Genomic DNA, 18323 nt, shown 5'->3' on the forward strand with positions numbered 1-18323 from the left:
GAGGCACGCTGACGGACGCACACACCTGCAGCACGTCCCACCAGCATGGACTGCTCCAAACAGCTCTAGTTACATCATGTGCTTGTGTGTACAAGCGTGTTTTTTTTATTTCTCAAGAAGAGGAGGATCTCACCCATAAGATCGAGATTAGATCTTCATATTGACGATTTCAAATTTTGCGTGTCAGTTATTCAAGTGAACAGCACCTGGCACTTGGTACGGTAATAGTGAGGAACTCAGTTCTTACCCTCCATGATAGATATGTGCACAGCCCTCCGACGCGTGCGCGGTACGCTGCTGAGCCGCGGCCCGTGGGTGATGGATGGACAACTTCTGCTAGGCACGAGGCCAGCCCTGCAGAGACAAACACAGACAGGAATGCGTAAACATCTGAGCTGTGAGTGAAGGTACTGTGGCCAGTAGGCGCTGCTGATATAAAGACATCTACAGTAGCTTGGTTCCTAAGAAAATGGAGGAAATTAAAGAAAATTGTGATCAAACATTCTGACCTCTCCTGAGTTCATAACTCTACCTGTGTATTTCTGGAGGTTCGCGTTTGATTTTGGCACTCTGCTCCATCACCTCTTTTGCCACTCGCCCACTGTTATAAAGCACAGAGACGATGCTCAGGATGAGTTCCACATACACGCACACTCACACGCACAAAACCATTCACCCACCACGGTCTCACCCAATGCTATGAAAGCTATAACTGCAGTGGATGAGTATAGTAGATGAGCATCATGATTGATTTTGTCCTGGTGAATTCAGCAGTTTGTAACTGAATTACACCCAGTAAGACAAATGCACACACAGACTTCTTGGCAAAAAATATAAAAACAATGATCATGGTTTGCCCTTTAAAAGTGAACTCCACATTTAACTGACTCGAGTGTTTTCGCCATCTTGTCACTGAGAAACTGAGGTCAATCTAAAAGTAGCCATGCTTTTAAGCATACACACTCCTTTGTTTTGCAAAATGCATTATGAAAATGTTTATAAAGGTCATAAATTAAGAAGCAGGCTTTTCTGTGAACTCAATACTTTTTGTTGTTTTTTTGCAACTAGAGGAGTGTCATGCTTTCTGGTCATGAGAAAAAAATTGAAATGCCATTTTAAAGGCACTTCCTCATTGGCTTTCTTTTGCAGACCCAGAAGTTCTCTATGACTGCTTTGTCACATTCCTTCAGCTGTATTTATGCAGACAGGTTTAAGTTTATCTTCTTAGAGTTTAAGATCTTCTACTATGGCCAAAATGCTTCCTTATCGCTGGTGTAAGGAGCTTTACTAATAACTTTTCAAAAGAAGATTTAAACAGAACAATGTTTGCAAAAAGAGACAAATTTTAAATGTAATTTTTCATTACAAACTAAAGAGTCAGAAATCTTAAATCGATATCTGAAAACCAGTATAAACAAAAATACAAGAATTATAATTAGATTAATGTAGACAGGAGTAATAAACTAGACTCTTTGGCCACTTAATTAGGTACACCTGTTCAAGTGTTCAAACGCAAATATCTAAATTCACTGCATGTAGGCATGGTCAAGACTGAGCATAGGAATGGGAAAGAAAGGGGATTTAAGTGACTTTGAATGCTGTCGGTGCTAGACGGGTTGATCTACTGGGATTTTCCCACGCAACCATCTCTAGGGTTTACAGAGAATGGATTAAAAGAGAGAGAATACCCAGTGAGCATCAGTTCTCCAGTGAAAAAAAGCCCTGTTGATGTCAGAGGACAGTGGCCAGACTGCTTCAAGCCAATAGGAAGGCAACAGTAGCTCAAATAACCACTCGTTACAAGCAAAGTATAAAAAAAGAGCATCTCTGAATGCACATCACAATGTTGAAGCAGATGGGTACAGCAGCAGAAAAACCACACAGGGGGCCACTCTTGTCAGCTAATAACAGGAAACCGAGGCTACAGTTTGGGCAGGCTCAGACTGAAACATTGCCTGGTCTGATCAGTCTCAATGTCTCATGTGACATTTAGCAGGTAGATTCAAAATTTGGTGTAAACAACATGAAAATATTGATTCATCCTGCCGCGTACCAACGGCGACAGTGGTGTAATGTTGTGGGGGATATTCATTTTAAGCCCCGTGGTACTTATTAAGTATCATTTAAACCTTATTTCTAATGTTTCCAGCACCTTATTGAATCTGCCACGAAGATTTAAAACAGAAGCAAAAGGGAATCAAACCCACTACTAGCACAGTGTACCTAATAAAGTGGCTGGCAAGTATCTAAATATTCCGTAATTTTTATGTCGTAATATAGATTTAAAACAGATCCAAAGAAAAAAGCGTGTCATGACATCAGTCCCCTTCATTTCCCCCTCTGTGTCCTCTGTCTTGGTAGGTGTCAGTCCTTTCCTCCAGGCAAAGGTACCCTGACTTTAAAGCACAGAAGGCCAGGAGGGCCAAGTCTTCTGGGAACACTTCTCTCCACTCCAGCTGGGGGTTTTCTGCAGTGTCCTCCCCTCCCTGTCATCAGTCATATTGCCTTGTCGTGTACTCTACCTGTAGCGGAAACGGCTGCCCTTGAAGAATAGGTTGCTGCTGGACACAGTGCGAACCTGACTTGACTTCTCAAGCCTGATGGCAAAAGGAAAAAAAGAGAAAAACAAAACAAAAAAGTAAAAGTAAATAAAGTATTCAATCAAAGACAGCAAGAAGGAAAGCAATGACAATATCCCATATATTCTAGGGAGAATATGACCCTAATACGAACACACAGTACACCCCGAATGCCTGTGATCTTTTGTTTTCTGAATCTCAGAACAAACGAGAAACTAGGATCAAATATTATTTTTATCAAATTATGCATCTCATCTCTTTGCACTTTGGGCAGTGCATCCTCAACATGGCTCCATACAGGACTCAATGTTTATATTGTCATACCAAGTGAGACATGAATATTTAATATTTCATGTTGCTTTCTAGGGATATTTTTGCTTCTATCATGTGTCCTCTTTTGCTCCCATAGACTTCCAAGAACAGAAAGATTTTAATAAATGGAAGGCTGATAAGAGATTAACAGTCTGCCACTTCAGGGAGTCATTGAAAGGGTCACGCTGGGAGCCTCTGAGCTCACACACTGAGCTTTTGGGTTTTTTTTTTCTGTTAACCATGATTCCTGGGCTGCAGAGAGCAGAGGAGACTCGCACAGTTACTCATGGCTGAGACAGGGGATCCATATCTCAGAAGGAGCACGAAAGTGCTTGTGGTCTCGTGCCAGTGCACAGTCGTTCACTACAGGTCAGCAGCAGCTCACACCTCATTTTCTCGCTGAAAAACAACCAGGAAGGGAAGTGCTCTGAGGATACTGAGGTACCATAATGCTACCCTGCCTGTCAGAGCAACTACATCATGATGAAAGGTTGAAAAGAACAATTAAATGACTTACTTATAGAAAGCTTGATTCTCCACTCCACACTTCCAAAGGTGCTTGCATGCCTCCGGTGTGGGTGCAAAGTATGTCAAGATGATCTTTTTGTCCTGCACGTTGAAAATAAGTGGGCGTGCAGGACAATATAACAAATTCTGATGGAAACTTTCTACAGACACACTGTCATCAAAACATGCTTTTTCCAACAATTCATGCTCTCACCTCCTTCTGATTTGCATATATGTGAAAAGTCTTGCCTTCAAACTTGAGTTTGGTCACCTCGTTCCTGTCCGAAAGACAATGCACACAAAGCCACAGCCTCTTTAAATATTCATTATAATTCGCATAAACAGTCACAGATATGTTTTGGATGCCAAAATAACAAAGTGTTAATATTCCCTGCAGACAAGGAATGGAGAGCAAGGGAAATCTGAGTGCTGCTGATGGCAAGCAAACAAAGCCATTAGCCTAAATGCTGCAAACATATTACGTAATAAGTCTGGCTGCATAATCATGACGGTAACCTCTTGACTTAAAAGCATGCAGGTAAAAGTTTAACAGAAATGCACCATGCTGTGTAGACTTTCATTTAACCAATGAAGCATTTTCCTGAATTAAATTAAGCTCAAATCAGCTGCAAGTACAAGCTCCTAGTATCTTTTCTTGATCTAGTTTGCAGTTTAGCTGCTGTAATTAGCCATCTGTGTTCATGCGAGCCCCCGGCACGTGTCACAGGTAGAGGCAGATGGAGTCGCTCTGTTGACTGTGACTGTACATCCAGCTGCTGTGCACACGCTGTTTCATGTAGATTACTCTGCATAAAAAGCATGTATGTCAAATAAGATTAACTAAAGGCCCGCAGTAAAAATGCTTGTCTTCTCACAGATCTGCTGTGAGTTGAGTACTCGAGGAGTGCGCTGCGATTGGCTCACATGAGAAAATGTTTCACATTTGGCTCACCATTTGAGAAAATGAACTCTCTTGTTTCCCTGAAGCACCACAAAACCGAACGGCGTGAAGGCGAGAAAAGCAGGGTTCCCAGATACATCCTGAAGCACACAAAACAATTTCAAAATAAAACTTAATGAGATAAAACCGAAGAGGATCCCAAAGGAATATTTAACCATTCAAGATGGACAGAAAAGCATTTACAACATGTCTAAAGAGAGCAAAATAGTCATTTTAAAAAAATGCCACCCAACCTTGCATGGATGTGGATCAACACCATACGTCTCCAGCATCTGAGCTTTCTGTAGGAAATTTCGCTCTGATGTTTCAGGTTTCTGTCCACTAAGAGAGATTTTCTGTGTCAGTCCACCACAAACATTAAAAATGTCTAAATTTGAAAAGGCTTGGAAGAGAGGAACGAACAAATACATTTCCAATAATGAGATCTACTCGTTTAGTGAGACTAAAAGAGGTAAAGATGAATAAGCGCCCAAACAGATCAAATATGAACACAAGATCAATTGAAGCAAATAAACGATAGGATGACAAAAAACAAAAAGAAACACTTATTATTGATGTCAGCTTCTTTCTGGCTGTCACATTAACCTAAGTATTCAGGGCAGCTCTGTGCTTACATGGTATTAAGTAAAAGACACACCACTAGTGGGCAGCAGTGTCTCATATGGTTTGTCCTCCCACAGCATCAAAAGTAGACTTTTGCAATTCTATCTCTACTGTGACTCAGATTATTTCTTTAAACTGATTTTTATTTTTTAATTTTTGTTTTACTTTCCCCCTATTTGTTCCAGACACCTTTAACTATTAAACAACCTCAAAATAATGCAAGATAACACGGTGGCTCATTCATTCATTTTTAAAAATGATGCAGATGAATGAATGAAATGCTTAATCAGCTCAGCAGCTGTCTCCAAAGTGTTTTTTCCTGTGCCTCTTCATGAACCCGCTCCATCAGATCACTTTCACTGCTGCTTATCAGGTTAATGCTGTGGCTAATAACTGTTCAAATAAAGGGCAAGCTACAGTCTAAGTGCTTTTCTCCGCTATCTGCTCAAATAACAGATGATAATCTGTCTATCCAGCCCAGCGCAAACCATTGATACCTCATCAAGCCAGTCAATTACATAAATGTCAAAGCAAGTCTAGTGTTTCTTTTGGCTGAGCGATTGCAGGTCATATATTTTGGCTCTTACATCAGCTCCGTCTTGTGTATGTCCGCAATCCTTCGCTCCAACTTCTCAGAATGTTTAGGAAAGAACTGGAACTTGGAGCTATAACCTTCAGGATGCTTCCCAGGGTCGTAATCACCGATCTCAGCTGGAGGGGGAATAACAAAATAAAAAAGATTTACATTTTAAACATGTCCACAGACATTCATATCAGATAGACGTTAGATTTAAATGCCAGGGGAGTCGGGCTAAACATGGCCAGGTTTGTTTGTGGTTCTTGCCGTTTTGTTCTCCCTTAGATGACCCTGACGTTGGTTCCTCTCTGCAAAGAGGAGCTGACCAGGCAGCCTATGTTTAATTCATCAGGCCATCCTCCTCAGGAGGACCTGCCTCCCTGTGAAGCCAGCTGAGACTGTGTGTGTGGTTCAAAGATGACAAGATGCCAGATAACAGCTTCAAAGACTTTATAACAGAGTGCAATTTTCTTGTTCATTACCTCGCAACTGACGTAATTATCATACGGTACAGAACAAGCTTTCATTGTTTCTGAGTAGTTTGCTAAATCACATGGAGCGAAAAGTTCATTGCATCACATTAGGGAACTCTCTGAGGAGTATTTTTCGTTCTTGTGAAAAAATCCTCAGAAAATCTATTTTGCTTGGCTGGCGGTGTTTATCAGGACGGTGCTCTATGAGGCACAGTGAAACAGAGGTTGAGAACACAGTGAGAAGCAGAGAGTGGTACAAGTAATTTCCATCTGTCACTTTTCATTACCTTGAAGGATGTAGGCAGCCAGCATAGCCGCATCCGAGGTTTTGCACAGGAGCCGACCGTGATAGAGGTCTCTCTTGAGTTGCAGGAAGACAAGATATCTACAAAGGACAAAAACCACGTCAGCTGCTCTCACTGATTATAAGAAAACTGGTCATAAATACAGCTGATTTTCTCAGTGAACATTAGCAGGTAAACGATGAAGCAAGCAGGAATGGCAAACCCGAGCAAAGGCTACATGTTGTGTTCGTGTTCCCCATGGGTGGTTTGAATATTTCTTTTTGATTTAGTTGAAATGAGGGTTTTGTTTTGGGTGAAATAATGGCAGAAAGACCCCGAGGGAGAAGCTGCTACTGATGTCGCTGTGCTTTTCTTAAAATCTCCTGCCTAGTTTCAGGCTCATCGAACCAATCAGCTCCTGAATCGCGAACCTTAATGATTTGCAGCAAAGATGATGATGAATAATAGTAGAGATGAGTATTATTATTACTACCATTATCATTACTGTTGTTATAGTTAGAGGTTAAAAAACACTAAAAACCCCCCCAAGACCTGCTTTCTTTTTAGTGTCTAGAACATTTCCACAATGTTTTTTCTTTTTTTCTTTTTTTAAATGGAGACATCCCATGTTATTCACATGGCAGCAGATTCACAGACCCTTTTAAAAATATGATGAGTAAACTGCACGCACAACAACATCCCCAGCTATTTGGTGCTGATGGCTGCTGATCTTTTGATTACACTTCAAAACATCTGCACACTGATATGAGCACTAATGAGCATAGCCAACTAATTCTTTTATACATAATAGCAGATTTTCACTCGTGATTATAAAGGGCTGAAAGAAGGATGTCAAGGATGTTACTGGGATAAAAAATATTGCCTATATTTAGTAAGTTAGAATCAAAGTAGAAGTGCAGACAGGTGAAGAGAGATGCTATAACCATAACCATACCAAACTGTGCTAAAAGAACAGTTCTGCATAATGGACAGTGAAACGCCACTGCATTAACTTATACATGGAATAGCCACAAGGACTCACATCTGCCATCAATAAACAAACCAAAAAGGAAACAGGAGGCAAATAAAACTGTAGGCTGATGTCAAACCAGTCTGTTATTACAAAATAAATTCAACCGACCATGTTGTTAATCTGGTACTCCCATTTTTGCTTTTTTTGCTGTTGTTTTTTTGTTTTATTGTAGGTGGTGAAAATCAACACCATGCTGCAATAAAGATAACCTGTAACTACAAATAACACTCACTGGACACTTCATAAGGTCCACTGTGGTATAGATTCAACAAAGTGCTGAAAACATTCCTCACACAGAGGTCCATACTGACGGGCTCATAAAGGGATGGCCATGGTCATCAACAATACTTGTGTAAGGTGTGACATTTATACCACGCTTAGTTGGCACTAAGGGCCCCATAATGTCCCAAAGTGTCCCCTTACACCATTACACCACAACCAAAAGCTTGAACCGGTGATGCAAGGCAGTATGGATCCATCCTTTCATGTTGTTTACACCAAATTCTGATCTGGATGTTACAGCAGAAATCCAGACTAATCAGACCGGGCTGGTCAAGCTCAAAGCAATCTAGTCCAGTTTCACTGTGTGTAAGGCAGCATTAGTCACTTAAAGCTGAAAACTCTAAAAACAATGAGCATCTGAAAAATGACAAGCTAATGTCAACACAATGTCAAACCTAAATGAGACGATCAATCGGAATGAGCTAAAACAACAAGCACATAAACGTCTGAAGATAGTCGATCCTCAAAGTCACTTAAATCACATTTTTTCCCCAATTCTGACGCTTAGTTTGAACTTCAGCGGGTCGTCTTAACTGCTGAAATACACTGAGTTATTGAAATAGCTGCCTTAACAAGCAGTTGAAAGGGTATACCTAATGAAGTGGCAGGTGAGTGTATTTTTATCTCTTATCAAAAAGCTGCCTATTTTGCCTTGAATTTAATTTGGTATTAACATAGTGTCCAAACAGTCCAATTTCAATGAGTGGGCGTACGCAGTGAATGAGCATGCAACTGATTATTTGTCTTGTCTGTGGTCTGCACCATGCTCTGCCCACTGCACTATAATAAGAACCATGAACTCACTCCTTTCTCTCTAATTCATTTCCACTTTCAATTAGAAACCTTTGCCCCCATCTCATCTACTCATCTATTCTTTAGGTACAATAGAAAACATGAATTCATCTTATTACACAGCAGAGAGAGAGACGGAGCGGACCTCTCTCCTGTCGGTAATGAATACAAGTGCAAACTGACGCTGTGTGAACTCACAGCGGTTCGGTCCGAGTGAAAGTGTTACTTTCACCAATTTAAAGTGATACGTTATTAAGACAGGACTACATTTGAAGAGGATTATTACATGGAGAATGTGTGCGTTTGCACAAAAATCTTGCATGATGTTGCTTTTAATCTTCCAACCATTAACTTTCAGCACTGCCAGAGAAGGCTGTTACATTCCTCTGTAATGGTGTTCTGTGTAATATTCATCATAACGTTTTAGACGGTAAAGTGCTCAAGCATTTTAATTATGAAGGCACATGAATAATGTTTCAGAAAGAGGCATGTTTGCTCAGTCTAGAAGTTTCACAGCACAAATCTAATCTGAGGAAACAAAACAACGCCCCAGCACAGCTGCCATCTCTCTTCTTTCCCTCTTTTCATCACTGCTAAACTGAAATGAATGCAAACTTTAGCTTTAGAAAAACAAAAAAAACACAAACAGCCTTTATCAACTCATTTGAGGTGAAAGCCACCACAGTGGGTCATACCTAGTGATTTCCTCCTTGAGAGAAGCAGGATCAGGAGGGTAGAACTTAACTCTCAGACACATGGTGAACGGAGGCTGAGCTGGAGGAAACAAACAGGAAATATTTGAGACATGTGCGAGGATAACTTCAATAATTGCCAACAATCAGCAGAAACGTGAAATCTGACAGGTGTTTTGTGTCTCTTGATCGATACATACACTCTGTCGCTCTGCTAAAAATAACAAATCAACCAACAATGTTCCTAATATATCTAACATTAACCAAAAGACTGAATTTTAAATGATTGTGTTGCGTGGAGGAAAGGACATTATTCTTCAGCATGACTGTTGGAAAATATACGCCAATTGTCCATCAGTGTATCTATGTAATTCAATTTGATGAGTAAATTAATTAATTGGACATTTAAATCGACTAAACTCGTCATCTCAAGAGTTTGTTATCAATTCTAATCTTCAAAATTTGTTTAAAAGGACTCCTCAGTAAGAGACAGGTTGAATATACTGGTAATTGAATTTAACGTGATCTATTATTACACTGCATTCATCCATAAAAATATAACCTCTTCAACTATACAAGGCAGAAGACTTTTTGGGAGAAATATTCAGATCTACATGCAATATTGTACAAAAATACTGTTAGAAAGTCCTCCTTTTAACGGTTTCCATGAGGAAACTTAGATTATAATAATTATAATCTATAATAATCTCTTTTTTTTAAATCCAGATAAAAGTCTTACTGAGATAATAAAAACATTTTATAGAGTAACCTGAACAAGGAAGCAGCAAAGATTTAACTATTAGAAACATAAAAATAGAAATACTGATACATCAGAATCAGACCAAATGACTAAAATGTAAAGCACAGTTCTTCAGACTTGAACAAACTGTTTACATTCCCCCGATCAGACTGACAAATAACTATTGATCTTTTTTTCATTGCATTAAATTACTTAAATGACTAAGCAATTAGCTTTTTCTGTTGCTACATCAAATGTACATCATATTGTTACATAATATATGCGATTTTAAAAGATTTCCCAACTTAATTTCAAAGCTTCTTTAATTATAAAGACACAAAAAGTAACTGAAGTACTTACATTTCATTTGCTTTGCAATTGACTTTGTGAACTCCAACCAATGCTGCATTTGACAGAAAAACAGACAGATACAAATCTCACAAACATCCCCTGAGAGTAATCCACACATCAGCTGTTACTCCTGACAGTTTTACGTGGGAAAACCTGCTAACACCATGTATAGTGTCACAGCGGTACAGATTGATCAGTGCCATAAGCGAATGCTGCATTGAACCTAAAAAATTTCCAGAGGTTTCTTTAATGACATCATCAAATACTTCAGGTAAATAAAATAATTATGGAAAAGTAATAGATAATGTTTCCCATTCCCTTTAATATTAAATGTTTATTCTTTATTAAAGCATTCAAAGATATATATAACTCTGATTTACTCCATAGAATAATACTTCAATTAGTTTATTCAGTCATCTGACATAATAAATTAATGACCGCAAGTTAAGCAGTTTAAACAAAGTTTACAGTTTGTGCATAAAAATGTGGCTGAGCAGGCAGGAATAGCCAGAAACATTTTAAAGCTACACTCTTGTATTCAAAAGATGAAAAAATAAATTATACCTGTAAAAGAGAATTTTTGAAAAGCAACACAAATGACACAGTTTTATTTTATTATAATTAAAATTGATCCATAATGTGGTTTCAACAATAGAAATATATCTCATTTTAATACTAATAATCATAATAACGTTTTCCAGCAGCTTTGGTAATATTCTATCTACCCAAAAAATCAGACTTTAATTTTGTTTTGTTTATTTGCATTTTTTAAATAATATGCCACATTGATGATCTTTTATTATTATTATTATTATCACGTTACATTATAAAATTTAATAAAATACACACATGACAATAATACTAATACCGGGCTCTGCTGGCTACACTTGTGTGTTTCTAGAGCGAGATTCAGATCCTGCATTTCACTGGAATCGTATTCTCTCTCCATCTTTCTTCGGTGTTGTCTTCTCGCCAACCCAACCCACCCACAGCAACAACCACCAAAATAGCCCTGAGTGACAGCATAGGAAATGCAGCATCAGCAGAACTTGGTTCTTGTCTGAAGAGCTACAACATGATCTGTGAACATGTTAATACTTCATGAATCCAGCAGTGCAACTATATGCCTCACAGCAGAAGCGCCTGTTGGGACGGCCTTCAGTCTGAAAGGTGGCGTGAGTAAGAGACACCGAAGAACACAACTTTTCACTCTGGACCACAATCTCGCTCTAAATCAAAAACATTCAAATTTTAAACTGCAGGCATGCACGTCGTTTTGACACAACGCAACACAGTAATGTGTGCAAAAAAGTCACTCTTAGTTCACATTCAACAGCTTCTGCTTTTAAAAGTTTGGAAGCCAGAGATAAAACAAGGCAGTTTAAAAACTTAGCACTCTAGTTTCAACTCAAAGACTATATACTCTTTCACCAGAAGTAGGAACTGCCTCTCTACTTTTAAGATTAGGCTTAAAACGTTCTGTGACAATGAAGGACCCGACGACCACAGTGTTGCAGTTTTTCAGCGTCTTTTATTTTCCAGTTTTTAAAGTTCCGTCTTTCCAGCTGCCCCATTTCTGTAGCACACACCGCTCACCCCTCCAGTCCCAGCAACATCCTTAACAGGGTAGACCTGATTAGGTGATGAGGTCAGGTGTGCGAGCCGGCCTCCCCTGACACCACACCCTAAACCCACTGCTCGACCCCTCCCCTGCAGCTGAGCCACAAACCACACCCTGCCACACTGACCTTTTCAATAAAGCATATGGTTAGAGCAGGATCAGGTGGCCCTGAATCCTCCCTTAGTTATGCTGCAATAGGTCTTGATTGCTGGGGGCTTCCCATGATGCACTGAGCGTTTCTTCTCCATTTACCTCTTTTCACCCACTTTGAGTTTATAAGCCACTTTGCATTTAATGATTAGTAATTATTAATCTCTGGATCTCTTCCACAGACTGTTTTGTCTCCTGTTTCCCTTCTCTCATCTCCGATCACTTGCTGCAGATGCTCTCTCTCTGAACCTAAAGCTACTTCCTGTTAAAAGAGTGTTTTTCCGTCCCACTGTCGCTCACTATCACTAAGTTCTTGCACAGTTGTCTGAGTGTTGGGGTTTTCTGTCAAATTACAATATATATTCCCCTGAGGCTATATAAATAAGATTGAATAAAATTGAAAATTATCTAAAATACCAAAGGAGGAATTGTCTGAGGAGCTGAAAATTTCCTTTCTTATGAACAATTTCAATTTAACAATAACTAACGCAAACACGTTAATGTATATGTCATAACATATAAGAAGTACGGATGGATGTTAATACCATTTCACTGACACTATTAAGGTCAGATCATCTTCCAATCCTCTTATTGTCCCCTGATCATTTTTTTTTATGTGCAAAAAAAGTAGGAATGCAAAAGTTTTCAACATCAATACAGCTTTCTTAGCAACAGACTAACGTGTGACTCAGATGAGGTGAGTTTCATGTCACACAAACATACTACCATTTATAGAAAACATTTTAAATATTTGAGGTTTATGATTCCAGTAAATTAAATAATTTTTAACATCTCAACTTTAACTGGTTCTCTATTTCCCTCTCTAGTAAAACAATGGGCCCATTAGGCATTAGCTGAACTTTCTATCAAGACTCAAAGCTCGTGCAAAGACATGAGACTAATTAAAGATAATCTCATCTGACCCCCAGGAAGAAACAGATGCCTTTCACCTTAATGATATTGTGTATTTCAAGGATGAGCATTTCTTTCTCTCAGACTAGATTTTAATTTTGTGAAAAGTACCTCACTAAGAAAACCATAAATGAAATGCACATTAGTATAAACACAAAAAACCTCTTGCCACACTCACAGATGTAAACACTTACCCGCTGCTTGTCTGGATCCACATATCTGATGCCAAAATAGTCTTTTTCCAGTAAGTTGAGGTGATGGCAGATGAGGTCAAACAGATATTGTCCCTTTGCATCCCGCTGCAATAGAAGAGCAGAAAAACTGAAATTCAAAAGCAGCAAATCACATATTCGAGCACATGGCCCCAAAAAAATTCAGCCAAGAAAAGCTAAGCCTTTAAAATGAGAAATATTTCCTGCTAGAAGAATGCTTTGCTCACTCCAGCAGATATATCTTGGATTCATCTAATATTAATACGAAGCCAGAGCCATCTGAAGTGTCTGGAATAAACCCCCATCACACAGCTTAAAAAGAGAAAGGATTAAAAGTGATGAGGTCTTTCTCGGGTTTGCTTATATTTCTGAGTCTCACAATGAAGCTTCCCTCAGAGCAACGTAGTAGTGGCTCTATGCCCCACTGGTGGGGCATAGAGCCACTACAGGTGGGACGCTGAAGACCAGGGGGAAAATGTGGAGTGAACAGTGAATAAATATGATGATTGGGGGACTTTCTTTCTGAACACGCTGTTTGGAAAGAAGCAAAAGAACAAACTGAGAGTTTCTCAGTATAATTGTTTAGCACTGGAAGTGTTTTACACAACTGCAGACACCTGCAGATTTAATTTGCCAATACATTAAAAGTGATTATTACAACTGTGTGCATTGCTACAGAAAGCCAGGCAGGGTAATAATTGAGTGCGTGGGTGACATACGGTACAATTTCATGGCATATTTCGTGGGAAATACAGAAGAACTGAGCAGCTAAACTCAAATAACCTCAAATAGCAGAGCTGAAATTTTAAGCAGATTCAAAATCCTTAAATGGCAGGAGGTCAAGTACATTTAAAAAGTTTTAATTAAGCATATGAAACTGAGCTGTCTACGACACTTCAGTGTCTCGGCTTCTATGGTATTAACGCGTTACATCAGAGCATACGCCTAGTAAATGTGACGAGGTTAAAAGGTTGGTGATTAATCAATATCGGGAAGACAGCACCATTAATCCTAAGGCTACTCCAGTGCTGTCACTGCTCAACAACTACCACCCTGGCTGGGAAACATGAGGCCAGGTACAAGATCACAGGGTTGACTTAATGTGGAACTTTTGCAAGCCTAAACCTCAAGTCCAGAAAGGTATAAAACAAACCAAGTCAGGCTTTCTTTGACTTAGCGATTCCACTACACCTAAACCTCTAGTTGGAGATAACGGGTATAATGATGGTGGTTATTTAATTTCTCTCTCCTTCAGGCTCTGTGCGCACTCATATATAAATGGGCATTTTACACATCATATCACTCTTTGATGTATGACCCCTTTGAGCTCCGCCTACTCCAATCAAAGAGCTTACCAGATGACGATGATAAAATCTAAATTAAAAAAAAAAATCTAAAGAACATATAATAATCCTGTAAATTAACGTTTCAGTGAATTATTTTACTGCTCAGTGCGCACACGGTGCTGCTGCTTAATGCTAAGGTGATGGCTGCACACTAGAGTTCTTAACTTTTAAATTGGATACATTTAAACGCTGCTGTACCACAGCCTCATAAAGCAGATGTGGAAGTAGCTTTAGGTTGTCTGCAGATCAAAGCGAAATTTCATTGATTGAACGGGTATTCTTGGTGTGTGTTCTGTGTTCTTGTAGCTGTAGTTCCAGTAGTATAAAACATATTCCAGCACAGAATCTTTAAAACATGCTGTAAACACAGCGATCGTGGCTCAAGAGTTGGGTGTTCGTCTTGTAATCGGAAGGTTGCCGGTTCGAGCCCCGGCTCCGACAGTCTCGGTCGTTGTGTCCTTGGGCAAGACACTTCACCTGTTGCCTACTGGTGGGTCGCCTCTGTCAGTGCGCCCCAGGGTGGCTGTGGCTACACTGTAGCTTGCCATCACCAGTGTGTGAATGTGTGTGTGAATGGGTGGATGATTGTGTATAGTGTAAAGCGCTTTGGGGTCCTTAGGACCAAGTAAAGCACTATACAAATACAGACCATTTACCATAAATAAAGGAATCGGTGAAACTGTGGAACTTAGAGAGCAAAAAAGAGAAAAAAAGAGAGCAACTCTTGTGACACACAAAACTCAGCTTGACATTTCTTATCTTCACCTTATTTTGGTTCTTTAGACCAGCGGTCCCCAACCCACGGGCCTCGGACCAGTACCGGTCCGTGAGTCGTTTGGTACCGGGCCGCGAGAGTTGAGGCTCAGGTGTGAAATATGGTTTTCAGGGTTTTTATCGGTTTTCAGTTATTTTGTTATCGTTTTTATCGTTAACTCTGTTTTCCTGGGTCTTTTCACGTGTGTTATGAATAAATCTTCTTTTTTTCGGTACCGGTACTAGTTTTATTTTGTTGTATTTATCCGCGACACCTTAAAGGCCGGTCCGTGAAACTATTGTCGGGCATAAACCGGTCCGTGGCGCAAAAAAGGTTGGGGACCGCTGCTTTAGACCATAACTTTACTGCTTTAGTTGCATTACAAATTACACATCATATTGTACAGTGTCTACGTGCAGAGCGTAATGCTTTTCAGCTAATAAATCCTATGGACACTGTTCACAAAACCCAAAATAATAAGAAAAAAATGAGAGACAAGCTGGTGAAAAGCTCTTCTTCTGCAGAGAAAAAAAAAAAAAAGCTGTTCCCTAGCAAATCTTACATTTCCACTATTTATTTATTTATTTTTACAACAAATGTAGGTCAGATAAAAGAAGCCCACTGGTAGATCACAATGTTCGTCTGCAAGCTTTTAGTATCTTATTGCTAATATTTACTGCCATTCAGTGGAACTACAACACAGTTGTGTGTTGATGAAAGCTTTTAGAAGCAAAAAGGCCAGATATTTTCCCCGAGTGCTGTTTCAAAGCCAAACGGGCCTACTAGGACGGTAAATATTGGCATTTTCATATCCATCGGGGCTGGAAATATCAAGGCAAATTAATTCTAATTCTGCTGCGTTTCTGGTGTTTCAACTTTAGATTGTTAGTCGCAATTACAGATTTGAATTCATTATGAACTAGTTTATAACTAGTTTGATGGATTTTTTTTTTTTGGGGGGGGGGGGGGGGGGGGGCAGCCTCTAAAAGAAAGCAATCAAATCTAAAAAAAAAAAAAAAAAACACCCAGCTCGTGTCTGTGCCTGAATCTAATTGACTGCAGTCTTCCTAGTATTCAAGTCTCAGTGCTCACAGTGACTAATGAGGGGGTCAGCTGAGGTGAAGGTTGAGCACCCACAGTCAGCCGTCTGTCTTATTCCTCCTCCTCCTTTGCCCCGTGAAGGCAAGTAGAAGCGTTCCTGGCAGCACACCCCTGCATGTCATTACTCCGGCTGCAGATAACAGGCACTTCATTAGGAAAAGGCTTGTCAATGCCGAGCTTGTCGCTTACCCACCATGACTGTGTGCCAAATGCCCACTGGAGTTCTGCGACTGAGGGTAGCTGACCTTTATGCAGCGAGACTGGGGGGTTGCATGGGTGCTCGCCACTGTCACTTCAAGATTATTACTTTGTTGTATTATCACTAACCGATCTGACGTGCCTGTTTGAAAAATGGAACAGCAGGAACCCCTCAGTCTGCCTGGACACTATCACACATAGGGTTGACAAATTAATGGAAAAACCAATAATAACATGCCTTAGTAAGAAATTTTTAAGTGTGCTGTGAAACTGATTCTCCAAGAGTCTGGATCTCTCCTGGAGGGATTAATACCATTCTCCCAAAATATATTTACTCATTTGATGTTTTAATGGCGCCACAATCTCCCCTATATGTTGACCCAATCAGTGACCACTGTGGCTGTGACCACTGCCTTCCTTTACAGATGATCACTTAGAATAACTTTATATTGATTTGCAGTGGCCCTGGAGCCAATCCATGCCACCAAAAATGCGTTTGGGGTTAGGGATAAACACGGTTTCCCAAGAGTTCAAAATTCAGAGTTTCAGTCCTTAAACAGACACACAAGTAAAGCAACAATGATCTAAATTACTAAAGCGTTTAGGCACCATTCCAAATCTTGGTTTTATTACTGGATCCTAGAGCCAAGCTCAAGGAAACCACAGACAGCAAGAACCCAAACACATTAAAAAAAGCTTCTTTAACAGAAGAGTCAGACAGGACATCTGTTCTTTTGTTACATGGAAAGAGCAAGTTTGTTTAGTATTCAGCAGCGATCTCATGCATCTCCCTCCTCTCTTGCTCCCCGGTGCCCTCTACACAGCACAGCTGCATTATCCTCCCACCACTCGCTCTAATTACAAGATAGAGGTGATTGCAAGAGAGAAAGAATGTCCTGAAATTTCTAATTAATTCTAATGAACCACTTCCTCGCTTTGACTGCAATTTTAATATAGCATTACAAGAGCCACAGCAGACTTACAAAAGGTTTTATTGATATAAACCTGTGGCAGAAAGAGTTTCAACACAGCCAGGGAAGCAGGTGTGACCCTGAGATCTCTGACGCCTGATCGTGTCGTGCCGCCCAGTTTGAAACTCTGAAAACAAACAAAAAAAAAAAAAATCTAGAAATAATCAGGAGTAAGAACACGTCATTTTGAAAATTTGTTTAGTAGGAAAAAATCGAATGTGGCCAAATGTGTGATACATATATTTAAAAATATTTAAATAATTCACAATTCATTGCTTCAGCCTTACTCGGTGAATTTGCATAAAGATGCTGTTTCTTGAGGGTGAGGCAAAAAGTAGAGCTCAGCTTTAGCTTAACAGCCTCAGTCTTGTTTTGAAAATGCTGAATTTATCGATAATAAGACGTGGTTTAGGGAGCTGCTTGCTCTGGTTGCTTACTTAATGAATTTTTAAGGCCTTTGTCAGGCATTTTTAATATTCTGGCTTTTGGACAACTTTCAAAATGAACGCTGTTAAACAACTTTAAAATTTCAAGGTTGGTACTAGTCTGGATGCATGTCAGGTTAATCTGTGATTCTAAACTGGCCACTGGTGTGAATGTGAAAATTTGAGCTCTGTTAGCTCTCTGGTAGACCGATAACCTGTCGAGGGTACTCTGCTTATTGCCCGATGAGAGGTGGGATAGGCTCCTAAATTTTAAAAGCAGTTAGGAAAGTGAATGGATAAAAGTAACCTCTCTTTGACTGTGTCCTGCTCTCTCGCAGGCTTTCTAACCAATCTGATGGTCTGTTCTGATTAATACAATCTTTCTCACGTCTTTAACTGAAAACAGCACAGTGGTTCTCCAAGATCCTAAAGATCTCCCTGTGTACAA

General features: G+C 39.7%; 1 protein-coding gene across 2 annotated transcripts in view; it reads right to left on the reverse strand.

The window, feature by feature from the left end:
• Positions 1–18323, reverse strand: part of LOC120729801 (FERM domain-containing protein 5) — a 65505-nt gene that overhangs the window by 4722 nt on the left and 42460 nt on the right. Inside the window, exons 3-14 of one of the 2 annotated variants that reach the window (XM_040025698.1) lie at positions 13063–13167; positions 10195–10237; positions 9099–9177; positions 6300–6397; positions 5550–5673; positions 4593–4680; positions 4351–4439; positions 3613–3676; positions 3409–3500; positions 2523–2597; positions 533–601; positions 248–354 (exon numbers count right to left, since the gene is read on the reverse strand). In XM_040025698.1, coding sequence (XP_039881632.1) covers positions 248–354; positions 533–601; positions 2523–2597; positions 3409–3500; positions 3613–3676; positions 4351–4439; positions 4593–4680; positions 5550–5673; positions 6300–6397; positions 9099–9177; positions 10195–10237; positions 13063–13167 — 1033 coding nt within the window. The remainder of the gene's footprint in view (positions 1–247; positions 355–532; positions 602–2522; positions 2598–3408; positions 3501–3612; positions 3677–4350; positions 4440–4592; positions 4681–5549; positions 5674–6299; positions 6398–9098; positions 9178–10194; positions 10238–13062; positions 13168–18323) is intronic. The other variant, XM_040025699.1, reaches the window with a different exon arrangement.

The sequence above is a fragment of the Simochromis diagramma genome, unplaced genomic scaffold (assembly GCF_900408965.1).
Source record: "Simochromis diagramma unplaced genomic scaffold, fSimDia1.1 OVJJ01000293.1, whole genome shotgun sequence".
In the NCBI taxonomy this organism is placed as follows: Eukaryota; Metazoa; Chordata; class Actinopteri; order Cichliformes; family Cichlidae; genus Simochromis; species Simochromis diagramma.